Source organism: Dendrobates tinctorius, unplaced genomic scaffold (genome assembly GCF_039654945.1).
Source record: "Dendrobates tinctorius isolate UK_male_01 unplaced genomic scaffold, ASM3965494v1 ptg000312l, whole genome shotgun sequence".
In the NCBI taxonomy this organism is placed as follows: domain Eukaryota; kingdom Metazoa; phylum Chordata; class Amphibia; order Anura; family Dendrobatidae; genus Dendrobates; species Dendrobates tinctorius.
Genome location: NW_027361979.1, coordinates 1,049,886 through 1,066,434, shown reverse-complemented (window position 1 = coordinate 1,066,434; position 16,549 = coordinate 1,049,886). Strand labels below are relative to the sequence as shown.

Below are 16,549 nucleotides of genomic sequence, written 5' to 3'. Positions count from 1 at the left end.
AAAGCAGATGAAAACACAAACACAGACAGAAAGACAGGTTGAGCAAACGATGGGGCCCAACTAACTAAATAGGAAAGGACAGAAAAGATGCTGGCTGCAATCCGCAAAAAACCCTAACAAAAATGTCCCAACCGTCTGATAGGGAAAAAGGCCCTGAAGTCGCTAGACTTCAAAATCACTATATCAGCAGTCAGGTATATTCTGAAGACTGAGCAAAAGGTCAACTTGACCAGAGACCAAAATGGAGCTCAGCCTGTACCAACAAGGGCAGGCAGAACACAAACACTAAGTAAACAGACACAATCTCATGGAAAAATAAGAGAGCAAAAACAGCTTTCAGAAGACAGGTACTGAACTGGTTTGCAAGAGCTCAGAGCAGAAAGGATCACCAGCACCCCTGTAGGGCGTCGGCTGCCTTATATCCACTCAGTGATTCCGGGTGTCCAATCAGGCTCCACCTGTTCAGATGACAGGTTCTTCTCAACCCAATCAATTTCACTACCTCTCTTCACCAGCAGAGGGAGTTCATCAGACATCAACGGTGAAGGGGAAAATGAACTCACAACACAGCCCCGTGTCCGGCTCCAATGGGAAGAGGTGCCAGGAACACTTTCACTGTGGCTCCCGTCCTAGTCATAGACCCCGGATCCGAATTAGGGATGATCCCTTTAAGCTGATGCCCGTCTGCACTGTTCTCTGCCTTGGTCCCCTTACTGTCACCACAGCTTTATCCCCACGACTATGATTCTTTTTTCTCTCTCTGCTCACATGTCCCACCCTTGGGCAGGCTGCCCAGGAAAAATCCTGACTAAACTCCCCTTCTCTGTGCTGCCCCTCCCATCTATTTAACCCCTGTGCTGACTATCTACTAACCTATTCTATAATACTCTCCATCTCTAGGCTTAACTCTATAATTGCCCCTTTTTTTCTATCCCACTATGGTCCTATACAACCTAAGATCCTATTCTACCCCTACGCCTATAAACAGTACATGACAGATACAATATCTAAACATTACATTACAGTGTATAAACATTCATAAACAATGAGGTGCCACATATGGCTGTGTGAACAGTGTCCCAAAGAGAGGAGGCATGTGAGGTTCCCCGCCATCTCCTTACAAGTGTGTCATGTTTACTATGGAGATGTTGAGTTTTTCAGGTTAAAGGAAAACCTTGCTTCACAAGCTTTTGGATCATTATCACAAGGTTCTTTTTGCATGTGTTATATTTGTGTATGGGATGTGACATAATATACAGCACAACTAAAAGGGTCTTGCATGTTGTTACAGCAGGAAGTTTCGCTCTCTGAATTACCTCTTCTGGTGAGCCCAACACACCAAGCCCTATTTGTGAATGGAAAGTTCCACAAACAAGATCTTTAAGTTCTAAATCTTCAGTAAATCTTCCCTTTCCCCATCAGTGGCATAATGTATTAATGTATAGGTGGCACCAGAGAGCTTTCGCTCTGCTAGACAGCTATTTTTAGATCCGGGGCATAGTTATGGAGGGCATTACTGGGTTTTTGAATGCCAGCAGGTAAATTTACTTTGACCAGCAAATGTGCAGTAGATACAGGGCTTTTGTAGTGAACAGAATATTTCCTTAGTGAAGGGAAGCCGAGGTAGGTTATGACTATTGTGCATACTTTTTCCACAGAGAGCACTGCCGTAAAGGCTCCATAGTAGCTGGATCTCCTCAAGGAGAAACCTTACCTTTTGACAGATAGACATTTAAGTAGGGAAACAAATGTGTAACCAAGAGGTCTGACGTTATCAGCCATGAACAGTTGATGTATGTCTTTTATATATCTCCAGACAATATGAACACACTGGAGACACATTGAGGATTCTTTTCCTTTTTTCAGCAATTATCTGTCTCCATTGTATCAAGCAGACATTTCCAACAAGGGCGAATATTTCTAGTAAACAAGGCTGAAACTTTGCGGCAAATTGTCAGGGGATTTGCTTCAGTGAGAAGACAATGACTGTCCAATATTTGCCAATAATGATGCCGCTCATGTTCATGTCAATAGCAGGCAGCATTATCATTGACCTTGCTTGTGTGCTTACACGGACGCTTGCCAATTGCCTTTTTGTTTTCTCATATCTAGAATCTGATGTAGCCGACTTTGATGGCAGAAGCTCCCTCCTCTACAGGTTCAATCAGAAACTGATGACCACATTTAAAGATGTCATTTCCCTGAAGTTCAAGAGCATGTTGAGCGAAGGCGTATTATTTCATGGAGAAGGACAACGTGGGGATTATATCACTCTGGAGCTACAGAAAGGAAGATTAGTTCTCTACATTAATCTGGGTATGACATTTTTGTTTCCGTCAATTTCTAAAAAATGCTATTGTGGCTTTATTTGTCGGATTTAGCCATCGGCAGTCATTAATAGTGGTTTCCTTTACGGGTGAATATTATATTTAAAGTTAATTTTGAATATAAACAGGATCAGATATTTCAGAATTAGAGATTATGGATGCCGAAAAAATTCTCATGTTGAAAAACAAAACCATTCATTCACGTACAACATTTAGTCTTACCAATGTTGTTTCTTCCCTCTGCTTCTAAGTGGGTTAACTGCTGTACAAAAGCTGTACCGTAAGATAACACACTGGCTTCATCTGGTACAGGTTTGTGAAGGTAGTCGATTTATGATGCATCTAATGGAAAATGAGGCTCTGATGGGCAGATGAAGGCTATGCTGAAATGTACAAGGGGTGAATGCCATTCAAGCAGGAGAAGAGATGAGCGCAAACACTGTGCTACCATTTTTGTGTGTTACACAGCTTTGTGGTCTTTTGTACTACCTTCATGCTTACTATACTATTCTTATTTCTTATCACTGTGGAACTTACTACCTTTCAGCCTCTATGATATAGTAATGTAAAGGCTTTAAAGTACTGTAGGATGACAGCTGTTGGGTACTTATAACCCACATTTGCACTTTTATAGTTCCTATTATTGTAGGTCAGATTCTGTGTCGGGGGAGAGTTTCCAATGACGTTTCTTACAGAGCGCAATCATCAGTAAGCTATGTTTTAAAAGTCTTCTGCTGTGTGTGTTGCCACGCCTTCTGTGTGACACTATTTTAACCATGTATGCATTTATTTATTTGGTATTTTTGTTTCATGGTTGGTGATTACTAGCCATTGGAAGCCTGGTAGAAGCAGGATACAGGACTTGCGGGTGCTGGGACAGGCATGTTACTCTTCTGCATTATAAATAGCAAATACAACTTGAGAGGCCATGTCGCAGAATAGACTGCTCAGTGTCTAAGGCACAAAACGTGGAGCATGAACAATAAGAACTTTGGAAATAATTGTGGAGTTTGTTTCTCTTTGGAAAATGGGCTTTAGACAGAATGTCTTCTCCATTTTTGCATAAAGAAAAATAAGAAAACAGGAAAAAATATGTTAATTCTAAATTAAATTGTATAGAAGTGTAATAATTATAATTGATAACTCAGGAGTCACTTTGCGTAGAACAAGACAAGTACAGAACACAGTTTATAGGTGGTAAGGCTGGTTTCACATTTGCATTTTTTTTCGCGGTAATTTAGCGCTAAATAGCGCATGCGTTTTTTTTTCCTATACTTTGCATGGGATGCATACAAACGCATAAAAACGCTGCGTTTTTTTCATTCATGCTCATAAAAATGCTTGAAAAAAACGCAGCAGTTGTATGCGTTTTTCAATGCGTTTTTTTGCGGGAAAAACGCGCTGCAAAAAAAAAACAAGTGTGAAACAGGCCTAAAGTCTATATTATATTATATATATATATATATATATTATAATTCTAATAATGTTTTAACTCATCCAGGGAGGCCTTGGTAGGAAGTCAAGTCTCAGGCAGGGCCGCCATCAGGGCATTACTTCCGTGATTGGCGTATGGGGCCCTATCAACACAGGGGGCCCGCATTGGGCCTTGTCACTTCTGCCCATTGTGCTCCACTGAATCGATCCAGTAACTGAATCTGCATCTGAGGTGCAGGTTTAGTTATTCTATTGCCGTGCGAGCCCGCAAGGCAATAGTTAAAGCCATCAGCCAATCGGAGACTGGCAGCTGACATCAGTGTGCACATCGCCGGTGTCTGACGTCACTGTGCACGCTTTCAGCCTGGAGGGAAGATCGCTTGCCACAGGAGCGTGGCAAGGTGTGACGAGTGTCAGCTTACGCTGAGTCGTTCTTCTTAGAAAGAGTGGACCCTCTGGGCCGTGGCACCCACCCACCTAGGGCGAGCTGACCTAATGAGAACCACCCCCTATACAGGGAGTGTCAGGGGCAGGACCAAGGGAGTGAGCCACCACGGCAGCTGGACCAGACGGCCGGCTCAGGGAAACAAGACAAGGCAAGACGAGTTGTTAATTCAAAGAAACTTAATTAAGGAAGACTTCAGGTACAACAGGTGCAAAACGTGGACACACAGAACGTAAGGCAAGGTGCGTGCAAGAGCACGCCGAGGTCCAAGACTTGAGGAACTCTTCAGGGTGCAACAGGAGCAAACGTGAACACACAGAGTTCGTGGAACAGGGTGCGTGCAATGGCACGCCGAGGTCCAGGCATGGAACGAGCAGATGGTACGCGGACCTCGGACTCCGGACAACAGTCCACGATCAACCAGGGCATCAGGGTCTGTAGCTCAGAGGGTGATCGGCAGGATCCGGACATCCAGAAGTCAGCCATGGTTCCCTGCAAGGAAACAAGATAGAGTTAGTGACATGGTGCGTGTCAACGGACACGCCAGGATCAGGTTCGCAGGACAGAGACCTGCGCATGCCGAGGGGCATGCCAGGGACGGGTCAGGTTCACAGGACGGTGGCCTGCGCATGCCAAGGGGCATGCCAGGGAGAGGCACAGAGTACGGTGGCATCGGAATCCAAATGCTGGCATCGACCGACAGGGTCCAGGTATCTGGCTACGGACATCAGCTCCGGACATCAGGCCGCAGTCATCTAGGTCCAGACCTCTGGCAGCGGTCGGCAGGTTATGGAATCCGGCAGGCAAACTAGGGGTCCAAGAAGAGCAAAAGAGACAAAGGCTTTGTGCAAGAGTAGCACGAAAAGGCACAGTGCGAGAACCAGCGTGAGTGCAAGGAAGCACAAAGACCACGGCTGGGAGCACCGGCAGGTGGTACCGACGATGGCAGTTGCAAGCAGGCATGACTAGAGGCGGCACCGCTGCGGGGCCACGCAGCCAGACCACCATAGCACTGGACGGGGCACAGCTGGGGCACACGGGTGAGCACGGCTAGAGGCGGCACGGCTGAGGCACACCAGGCAGGCACAGGCGACCAGGCACGTGCACGGAGGCACGGAGCCACAAGGCAGGGCTAGGCAAAGGGTACAGGACAGAGCCACATGCGAGACAGCATGGCAAAGCCTAGTACAAAATGTGCAAGAGCGCACGAAACAACAGGGACAAGACAAAGAACGAGGCAGAGAACTGCGCATGCGGAGAGCATGCCTGGGACAGGGACAGTCTAGCAGCGGAGCGTAGGCCGAAGCCCAGAGCCGGGCCAAGGAAGGACCTTGGGACTAGACAGGGTACAGAGCGAGGCCTGCATGTGTAGAGACACGCCAGGGAGAGATTCAGAGCGGAGGCCTGCACATGTTGAGACACGCCAGGGACAGGGACAGTCTAGCAGCGGAGCTTAGGCCGAAGCTCAGAGCTGGGCCAAGGGAGGACCTTGGGACTAGACAAGGTACAGAGCGAGGCCTGCACGTGTAGAGACACGCCAGGGACAGGCACAGAGACAGAGGCCTGCACGTGTAGGGAGACACGTCAGGGCAGGGCACAGAGACGGAGGCCTGCACATGTAAGGAGACATGTCAGGGAGAGGTTCAGAGCGGAGGCCTGCACGTGTGAGGAGACACGTCAGGGCAGGGTACAGAGTTGGAGGCCTGCACGTGTAAGGAGACACGTCAGGGAGAGGTTCAGAGCAGAGGCCTGCACGTATGAGGAGACACGTCAGGGACATGGTACAGAGGCAGGGTACCTGAAGCCACAAAGCAGAGCGAGACATGAAACAAGGACAGAAACACGAAACAGAATCAGAGCAGGGACAAAACATGGGACGAAGGACAAACACTAGACAAGACACAAGATAAGAGACGGAATACGAGCATGGAGCGTGTGCAGAGACGCCTGACAGAGCAGAGTGCAAGGGCACAGAATAGAGGGAGCGCCCCACAGGCCAAGCAGCCATGCAGGAACACAACACAATACTCAGGCCCTGAGCGTAGGAAGGGGCGGCCTGATATAGGGCATAGCCCCTCCTCTTCCAGGTCAGGACCAGGGGAGCACTTCCGGGTTCAGATCCACAGGATAACAGAGCGTAGTCATATGATCAGAGTTCCAGACATGACGAGACGACTGCAGAATCAGTGCTGAAACCTAGACAGGTCACATGATCAGAGTTCTAGACATGACGAGATGATTACCAAACCAGACAGTGCAGGATCCTAAGAAAGGTCACAAGATCAGCGTTCCAGACATGACGAGATAATTGCAGAACCAGACAGTGCAGGATCCAGATAGGGACACCTGATCAGAGATTCTAGACATGACGAGATCATCACAGAAGCCAGAGCAGAAACGCAGGCATCCTGCAGCTCAGACATGAGGTGAGTGTGCACACTGCTCTAGGGAACGAGCAGGATAGCAGACAAGATATGCACACGCACATCGCTCCAGGAGTTCTTGACAGAAAACAGACAGGGCAGACATGACAGACATGGCGGACATGACACAAGGTAAGGAAAAAGGTTTTTTTTAAAAAAATTATTGAAAGCTGCAAGCTGGCAGGAAGGAGACGTGTGTCCATCCTGCCTGGGGCAGAATTGAAATAGGGGGCAGGATTGGAAACATAAGGGCAGAATTGGATACACCGGGGCAGGATGGAGACATGGGGGCAAGACGGAGACACGGGAGCAGGATTGGAGACAAGGGGGCAGGATTGGAGACACAGGGGGCAGGATTGGAGACACAGGGGGCAGGATTGGAGACACAGGGGGCAGGATTGGAGACACAGCGGGCAGGATTGGAGACAGATGGGTAGGATGGAGAAAGATGGGGCAGGATGGAGACAGATGGGGCAGGATAGAGACAGATGGGGCAGGATCATGGGGCAGGATGGAGACAGAGGGGGCAGGATCATGGGGCAGGATCATGGGGCAGGATGTAGACAGATGGGGCAGGATCATGGAGCTGGATGGAGACAGATGGGGCAGGATTGGAGACACGGGGCAGGACTGGAGACACAGGGGGGAGGATTGGAGACATGGGGCAGGATTGAAGACACAGGGGGCAGAATGGAGACATGGTGTGGGATGTAAGACAGATGGGGCAGGATAGAGACAGATAGGGCAGGATGGAGACAGATGATGCAGGATCATGGGGCAGGATGGATACGCTGGAGACAGATGGGGCAGGATCATGGGGCAGTAAGGGGAGATTATATGGGGTGGAATGGATACTCATGAGGGCAGGATGGGAGAACATATGGCTGGAGCCAGGAATCAAATACATAGGGGCCAGGATGGGGGATATTATTACCATACGGGCTCATTAAGGGACATCATTACTGCAATTATGTATTTATTTTATTTTTTAAGGATACTGTTTTAAATGGGGGGGCGATCCTGTTACTGTGCAGAGTTACACTATGTTGCCTTTTTTTCTTCTTGTGGTGCAGTGTAGAAGTTGGGAAAAAATAAGTAATGTGTTCTGCAACCGGTGCTCTAGATAACTGCATTATTTCCTGCAGAGACGAGCCCTGGCTGGAAGAAGTGACAGCGGTCTGTGCTGGATGAAGATGAAAGACTTCAACTAGAGACGTCACTGGTGAGTCAGTGTGTTACCTATACACTGACACTATACACTGTATACTATATACAGTGGTCCTGTGTACAATGTCACCAGTGATCACTGTATTACCTGTACACAGACACTGCGCACTGTTAGAATCTGTTCAGTTTGTGACTACCAGCCATTTTATTGTAGTGTTCTGGCTGCTTGTCTTTTTCCCCTGGTGCTGGGTTTGTCTTGGGTCAGGTGATTGTATCACCTTTTATTAACCTGCACCTAGCTCTCATTCCTTGCTGGACAACAGTGTTAATCTGCTTGAAGTCTGGCTTGGAGCCTTGCTTTGACTTCTGTGTTTTTAATTAGTACAGTTCTGAGACCTCTGGTTCTGCAAGACTTAGTTTCAGTTTGTTTCTGCAGCCTTCTCTTTGTTTTCTATTAGGAGGTGACCCGTTTTGTACCCAGTCCTTAGATCTTTCAGGGACCCCCTTCTCCCTATCTGTAGGTCTTCGCTTGAGATTAACCTAGGATCGTCGGTGGGTCTATTCACAAGGAATGGGTCACCCACTCCATCGTAGGGTATCAGCCTAGACGCAGTGCAGGGTCAGTTTTCCCCACTCCTACCCTAGTCCCGTGCTGCAGTACTGTAACACATACTAAGTACAAATCTCCTGTGTATAATGGCACTTATGGTGATATTAGTATTGTGTTTTTTTTATTACTGATCAGTATTGTAGTATTCAGTCACTATGTGGTGGTAATATGCTGTCCGGCCATGGTGTGGTGGTATTTGTTCCTTGTATGTGGTATTATTAGTCACCATGTGGTGGTAATATGTGTTCTGGACATGGTGTGGCAGTATTTGTTTCTTGTATGTGGTATTATAGAGGTCACTATGTGGTGGTAATATGGTGTCTGGTCATGGTACGGTGATATTTGTCCCTTGTATGTGATATAATTGGTCATTTTAAAAATTGAAAAATAAATAAAAATATACCTAAATTGTATTGCATATTTTAACAATTGTTTAATAGTTTAGAGCAGAGTAGGGCCCAGCTAAAAGAGTTTACCATGTTGTGGTGGCGGCTTAAAAAATCTTTTAGCCAAAACAAAAGCTGCTGACTATATGTGTGATCTGGTGATGGGAACTGTTAAAGTATGATTGGTGAGAAGTGGAGTTTTTCCAAGAGAGAGTGGTGGGACTGTGGACAGTTTGAAGGGTGAAGGCGGGGCTGGGGTGGAGCCAGGACGGAGTCTTAAGGGGGCCCTGAAAATTTTGCCAGTATGGGGCCCTGAAATTACTAGTGGCAGCCCTGGTCTCAGGTATTACAGAGCAGCAACATGTCCAACAATGCAGATGAGAGCAGCACGAGCAGCCAGAAGCGGGAGGAATACTGGAAACCGGTGTATGCACAAGAAACTCAGAGAGCGGAGTAACAGGATATCCAAACAGGTTCACAGGAGCAGGTAGAAAACCAGGAAGCCACAAGGACCATGAGCAGGACACAGGCAGAATACTCTAGCACAGACTAAAGGCTGGGGTGGAGTTATAAAGCAGGAAGACATGGAGCTCATGAGAAAATGATGCCGTCTTGAAAGAGGGCAGGAATGCCCAAAAGGTAATAAAAAATGTTCAGAGTTTTGACAATAAAATTTCCTATAATGCTGCACTCTAAAATAAGGGTTTGCCTATGAACAGGACAGCCTCTTCAAAATGTTGCGGTCACCCCTGTAAAATAACATATACTCACTTGCCACACTGGCGCTGTTCCAGAGATGTAGGCGTGAGTTCTCCTGAGACTCGCGTGGCGTTGTTAAGGTCCCGTCACACTAAACGATGCACCAGCGATCCTGACAGCGATACGATCTTGTCAGGATTGCTGGTGCCTCAATACATGATCGCTGGTGAGCTGCCAAACAGGCAGCTTCACCAGCGATCAGAACCAGCGAGGACGCTGGTACCTAAGGTAAATATCGGGTAACTAAGCGCGCGTCACTTAGTTACCCGCTGTGTACCTTAGATACCTGCGTGCTCGCGCTAGGACGCTGGTATCTAAGGTAAATATCGGGTAACTAAGTGCACGCTCCCAGCGCGAGCACACGGGTATCTAAGGTACACAGTGGGTAACTAAGTGACACGCGCACTTAGTTACTCAATATTTACCTTAGATAACAGCTCCCAGCGTCTGCTTACAGGGCTGGGAGCTCGCTGTTCGTCAGTCTCCCGCTGCCACATGCAGCGATGCGTGCCGGCTAGCGGGAGACCAACGATCAAAAAATGGTCCAGGACGTTGCTGCACGATCAGCGATACCCGACGGGGCAGCGGGTCGCTGATGTGTGTCACACACGGCGAGATCGCTGGCGAGATCGCTGTTGTGTCACAAAATCAGCGATCTAGCTATCTCGCTGTATGTGACGGTGCCTTTATGCTAAGTGAGTCCTGCATTCTGTCAGGGGCCACTATTCTGCTGCTACCCTTTCGATTGTTTTCAGATGAGGATCATACATGTGGAAGTAGTGAGAGTGCAGCAGCCTGATTGGCTGCAGGGTTTACATTACATAACAATCCCTCATAAATCCCTCTAGACCCCACACCAAAATTGCTGGCAATGGTGCAATAGGTGAGTATCTTTTCTTTTCATTTTGCAAGGGGATATAATTCATTTTAAACGTGATTATCCAGGTAGTGGACAACCCCTTTAAGTATTTTTATTTTAAAGATGAGACTCTTCTTTACCGGCAGCCAGGACTAGCCAGAAACAGAGGCTGGACAGACATCTGACTGGGATGATTTAGCGAATCCTGCTTTGAGCAGGGGGTTGGACCAGATGGCCCAGGAGGTCCCTTCCAACTCTACGATTCTATGATTCTATGACTAGTTTAAGTGACATACATATGTTAACGATGCATCTAGCTTTTCACCAAGGTTGGAATTTTTAAGACCTATGAGCACAGCTCTTCCACTAGACAAGCTGCAGGGAGGAACAGAGTCTCTCTTTGAAAAGTTTTATACATCCTTTTATGAACATTTCAGGAGTCTAGAAAATTCAAGGCAAATTAAACCACCTGCTACAGTCAAACTACAGCTGTCAGTGATCCATTTTCAACATGTTCAACATTATTAAATAGAGATGATCGGAGTGCCTGGTGCCATTCTCCACCAACACAATGTGGTCACAGATGTCCGCAGACATCACGTCAATGGAGCAGCGGTTTTGTTTCCTGTTGATTGGGCAGGAAAACTGGTGTCATGCTGATTGACAGCCTGCTCCTTGCTGCCTAATTGGTGGAAGTCTACTGTCTATCAGCATCATCATGACGCTAGTACTCCCGCACTGTTAACAGGAAGAGAAACCACTCGTTTGTTGATATGGAGCAGCTAAATCTCTGGCAGGAGCTGTCAATGACTGACTCTGGGTACAGCAAGCAGGCAGATGCCTCAGTTAGCAACTACATGCCTGTTAGTTCTTAGGCTCATTTTTTTTAAGGTCCCGAATATCCCTCTTAACAAAAGCCTTTTTTTACTTACTCCTCACATGCTTCAAACAAGGAGGATAATATTGAACCTTTTGGTGCTAATTTGGTCCCTCTTTCTCTCTGTGTGTCACTCTCCTTCCCATTCAGATAGTGGCTTTTCAAGTCTTTAGGGAAAATTTGGTGAACCGAATTTGAATTTTAAACGATCTGCCCAACTCTAATTATAAAGCAACTGTATGGTACTGTTACATGGGCACGATAGCAATACTATTTGGCACTTTATGTAATTACTGTACTAGCAATGTAATCTCTCGCCATGCAAAGCTTTTTTTTTTTTTTTTTAATTTTCCTCCAGAATTTGAAGAGGGACATTGCTGTGGGATTTCATGTCTGCTAACTACTCGCAGAGACATAAGTGTAAATGTGTTCATAAATCCTACATTGTAATGAGTGAAATGTCACAAGTAATTAGCTCAGACAATGGTGGAGACCCCAGTTGAAATCCATCTGTTACATTTACGTATTCCAGAATCTAGATCATAAGCACAGATCCTTTAAATGTCAGAAATTCCCCATCAAATTCAGCAGCAGAGGGAGATCTGTTCATTATTTCTTTCCATTATTCTATTTTCACCATAACTCGTACACTGTGCTGTCAAAATTGTAATTGGTGGGGTCCATTTTTAGATATGGAACAAACAGTGGGAGCTTGCTATCTATCCTTATTTCTGTGTTCTTTTACAAGAAAAATCACTGAGCTTCCTCTTCCATAAATGGAATATCAGAGCTACAGTGATGACTGACACCAAGACAGATAACTAGAATAGACTGAGACTAAGGAAACATACAGTACCATATTCGAGTCCAAGGCCTGATTTATGGGCATGGTCATAAGAGTAAACCCATGTTCATATTTAACTCCCCACTTTGAAGGATATCTAAGGTTTTCAAAGTGAGCCATCCATCTTCCTACTATCAAAGTGAAAAAAAGTGCAGCAGTACCATGCAGGGGCTTCGGAATATGCATACATATAATATCTGTAATATTTGCATTACTGCTATATTTACTCTACTTACATATTTGAGATACTATTCATTGATCTACTTATCCGATTAATTATTTACAGTTGAACCATATTGAATAATTTATTCCATTCATTAAGTTATTATAATTCCGAGATGCTAATTATAGTTTCAATCATATGTCCTTATTTTCTCAGGTGATGCAAAGCTACGTTTTGGTAACACTCACACAGCGGTGACGTTGGGAAGCCTACTGGATGACCAACAGTGGCATTCCGTCTTAATAGACCGATTCAACAAACAAGTCAACTTCACAGTGGACAAATATACCAAACATTTCCGCACCAAGGGGGAATCCGATGATTTGGACATAGATTATGAGGTGTAGACATCTATTTGAACTTTAATATGCATGTATCAATGAAAGTGATTTCATATCATGAGGCCGATTCATCAAAGCTGTTAAGACAGAAAAATCAAGTAAAAACTTTGAAAAGTCACACAATGCTTGTGCAAGGTGGAGGCGCACAAAAGTTTAACGACTTTTGCTGTTTTCACACTCGTTAGAATCTGCGTCGCTAAAATGAGCCCAGCTGGGGAGGAGCTGGGGCAAGATGAGGGCAGGACCCAGTCTACCTGGCAAAATCATCAAAAGTGAAGACAGAGGAAATGCACAAAATTAATTATGGAATTTTGCCCTGTGTACCCCAGCAAGACGGTGTAACAAAACCGTGTGCTACACTAATCTTGATAACTCGAATCCTGTAACATGGTTGCATTCAGAGCTTCATTTTTGTCATGTAGAATCTCAAATCCCTTGCATATATAAAAATAATTGTAAGGTTGCTCACCCTTTTATTGAATTAAAAAAGGGCAACTCCAGCATGGTGATAGGTACTCTTACAGTGTACTTATAATGATGATGACTACCTCACCATGTTAGCTCTTTGGCTGCAGAGCTTTATCTCCTCCCTGCTCATTGCCTTTGCAGACTGAAATAAAGCATATTCTAGGTATGCTCTTTATATGTTTTAATAATAAACTCAGCAATGGAGCAGTTACACGTATAGTGAAATTTATTTTCCCAATTTCTAATTAAGTAACATCTATTTTACCATCTGATGTTTTGATCAGTTCATAAATTTTATGAGACAGTGTCAAATTTGGGTCAGTTGAATATTTCAGGATGACTATAATGATAGAGCAGTGAGGCTCTAGAATTCTCTTCCTGAGGAAGTGGTGATGGCCAACTCACTGAATAAATTTAAGAAAGGAATGGATGCTTTTCTTGTGAGTATAGAAGGTTACGAATAACAGAATATTATAGGTAGATGGTTGACCCAGCTTAGGGGAAGGAATTTTTTTCCCTATGGAGAAAATTGGCTTCTACTCTGTGGGTTTTTTGCCTTCCACAGGATCAACAATGCAGAACAGCTGCACTAAAAATAGGCTGAACTAGATGGACATATGCTACTATGATGATGTATCCTAGTATGTTTTGTTCATTTTTGCTGCTTCTTTAAGTTTTATGCTTTCTTCTGCATGCTTCTCCGAGACACCTACAGATCAGATTGCACGGTACAATTTTATATTCTGGATATAATCTGCATTCAACTTTACAATGCAGCCTAAATTCTTTATAAATTTGTTTATACTCATAAATTTCTAACACAGTTATGTGACAGACCAAACCCACCAAACGTTGTGGCAGTAATGAAATTATATTTTATGACATTTGATGAGTGATAAGGTCGCTGGAACTCAGAAGAATAACTGTTCTTAATTAGGTAATTAGACTTATTATTTGTTGTTTTTTTATTAGTTTTTTTTATATTTATATTTAGGAAAATTATATAAGACTTAAAATTTTTGATCGAAACTTGCAGCAAGCAAAGAGATAGCAATTAGGTTTAAAGGAGCACATTGTATTCCATACCTTGCAATGCAGCATTGGATAGGACATGGAATTATGCCTGCTTCCATATATGTACAATGGGTTTCCATAAACTTCTCTTGTTGGCCTCTTCTAGCTCTGTATAACCCTGAACTTGGCACATGGCTGCATGCATGAGCCTAAGCACTGACTACCCCTCAGATTCCAGTCTTCAGCTTCTCGTACAGTGAGATCTCATACTTTGCACTGACAATTGACATTCTGGTTGGGCTTTTATCCTAAGTCATATGACAAGGCTCGTTAAAGGGTCGATAATGACTTTTAGGATTGGTGGCACTAGAGTCCATGTCCTGTTGCTCTCTGCATGGCAAATAAGCCTCCTTACATTGACATTCCAGACATGCCACACCACAAGAAGAAACATTACCTCTTATATCCTACACTTTCTCTGCAATTTTCACAAGCGTCCTACCTTCCAGAGTCATAAATCGTCCTGAGGATGTTTGCCGTTTAGAGTGCTTTACGATGATAACATATCTATGCTCTGGATCTATCTCTGGATTGTGTTTCTGCCTTTACTTTTACAAGCTCAATAAATGGCAAATAATCAGTAAATTTTATTTAGAATGACCTTTGTTCATCTCCCATCATAAAAACAATGACATTTTTCAGTGAGATCATTAAACTCGGAGGAGCAGCACTCTTGCTTTTCAGCACTGGGGTCCTGTTCCCTTGAAGGACAACATCTTCAAGGAATTTGTAGGTTCTCCCCATGTTTGTAAGAGTTGTTTTATGGTTCCTCCAATTTCCTTCGACCTTGCAAAGAGAAACTGAAAGGGAATTTAGATTGTGAGTGCCAAAGGGGACAACGAAGACAATGCAATATGGAATATGTTGGTGCTTTAGGAGTAAGCATAACAAATAAATTAATATTACCCTGCAAAGAGCAGACTAGTCTGTGGGTATTAGAAACATTACCTAATAGCATCATAATAAAAATTTTCACTACTTAGCTTTATTAATGTGTTTAGCAATAAGATTCATGAGCAATATAGATTTATGCTGAATAGCGCACAAGCTGATGGTTATTTATTGATGATGTTCCGGAAGAAAAGATCAAATAGTTCTAAATGTCATTTTTAAGCATCTACTACAATTTTATAATTGGAAATTGCAACTGAGATAAAAATGAATTACCTTTCTAAATACGTACTATTGGTACTATTATTGTGTTTTTTCTAAAAATGCATATATCCGCTTTGTTAAACGGTCAAAACTAGTTTCTACCAGTGACGCACATAGAAGTTTAACTGTTCAAATCAAAATGGAGTGATGTCCATGGGATAAATCCATGGTGAATGATCGATGAGTTCTCTGATGTCTATGGGAAATCTATCATTAAGCTTCGAGGGACACTAGCTATTCAAATGTCTTGCAAGGGCGAGTAGCCTCACTAATATGAAATGTCGGCTAGTGACTGCACTGGCATCTCCCAGATACATCTCTAATACACATCCACTTGCTAAAGGTTGAGTCTGTTCATCATTATTAATTATTGATGTATATTTTAATTTCTTTGAGCAGAGATGTAATAATTAGCCACATTAACATTTTACTCAGTACAATTATAATATTACTATGTAATGACACTATATTGGGTACATTGTTGAATTCAGGCCTTTTGGGTAGATTCCTCAGGTTTCAGTTTTGATCCTTGGTTAAATTGTAATGTAAAAAGAACGAGTCAATTTTTTATCTTTTTATTTTCCGAAGTTCAGCTTTGGAGGGATTCCAGTACCAGGAAAACCCGGTACGTTTCTGAAGAGGAATTTTCATGGCTGCATTGAGAATCTTTATTATAATGGAGTAAATATTATTGATTTGGCCAAAAGACGCAAACCTCAGATCTACATTGTGGTAAGAATGATTTCACTGAGTAATTACTCTATTTCCTCTGTACCATTTTAAAGGCCAGTCTCCTAATGACCAGTCTGTTGAAAATGTGTCATAAGTGATGTAACTATACACTGTCTCTCTCTTTGTCGGCTAAGAGGGTGGGCTCTATGTGGGCTCTGCTGTGTCTTCTGAACCAATGAGATGCTCTCCTATGCTTCATCCTTCCTACAGCATGCATTCCCACACACTTCCGAGATATCTTGCAGCTTCACTTCACTTTTCCCTAGTGTCAGATGATACAATATGTTAGGCGTCGGGTTCCGGTCGCTCCACAGCAGGAATCCCGTGCCTTGCATTCGGCAGTCTCCCATTCTTCTCCGGCTGCACAGGAGGCTGCTCAGCAGACTCGTAGATCCAGGCGCTCTGCTCAGACCAGCTCTGTAGGT

At 44.2% G+C, this 16,549-nt stretch overlaps 1 protein-coding gene across 2 annotated transcripts in view; it reads left to right on the top strand.

Annotated features, from left to right (window-relative positions):
- The window catches only part of LOC141073688 (contactin-associated protein-like 5), a 960,637-nt gene that overhangs the window by 420,876 nt on the left and 523,212 nt on the right, over positions 1 to 16,549 (top strand). For both annotated transcript variants that reach the window (XM_073561036.1, XM_073561037.1), the window contains exons 5-7: positions 2,113 to 2,316; positions 12,511 to 12,695; positions 15,981 to 16,124. In XM_073561036.1, coding sequence (XP_073417137.1) covers positions 2,113 to 2,316; positions 12,511 to 12,695; positions 15,981 to 16,124 — 533 coding nt within the window. The remainder of the gene's footprint in view (positions 1 to 2,112; positions 2,317 to 12,510; positions 12,696 to 15,980; positions 16,125 to 16,549) is intronic.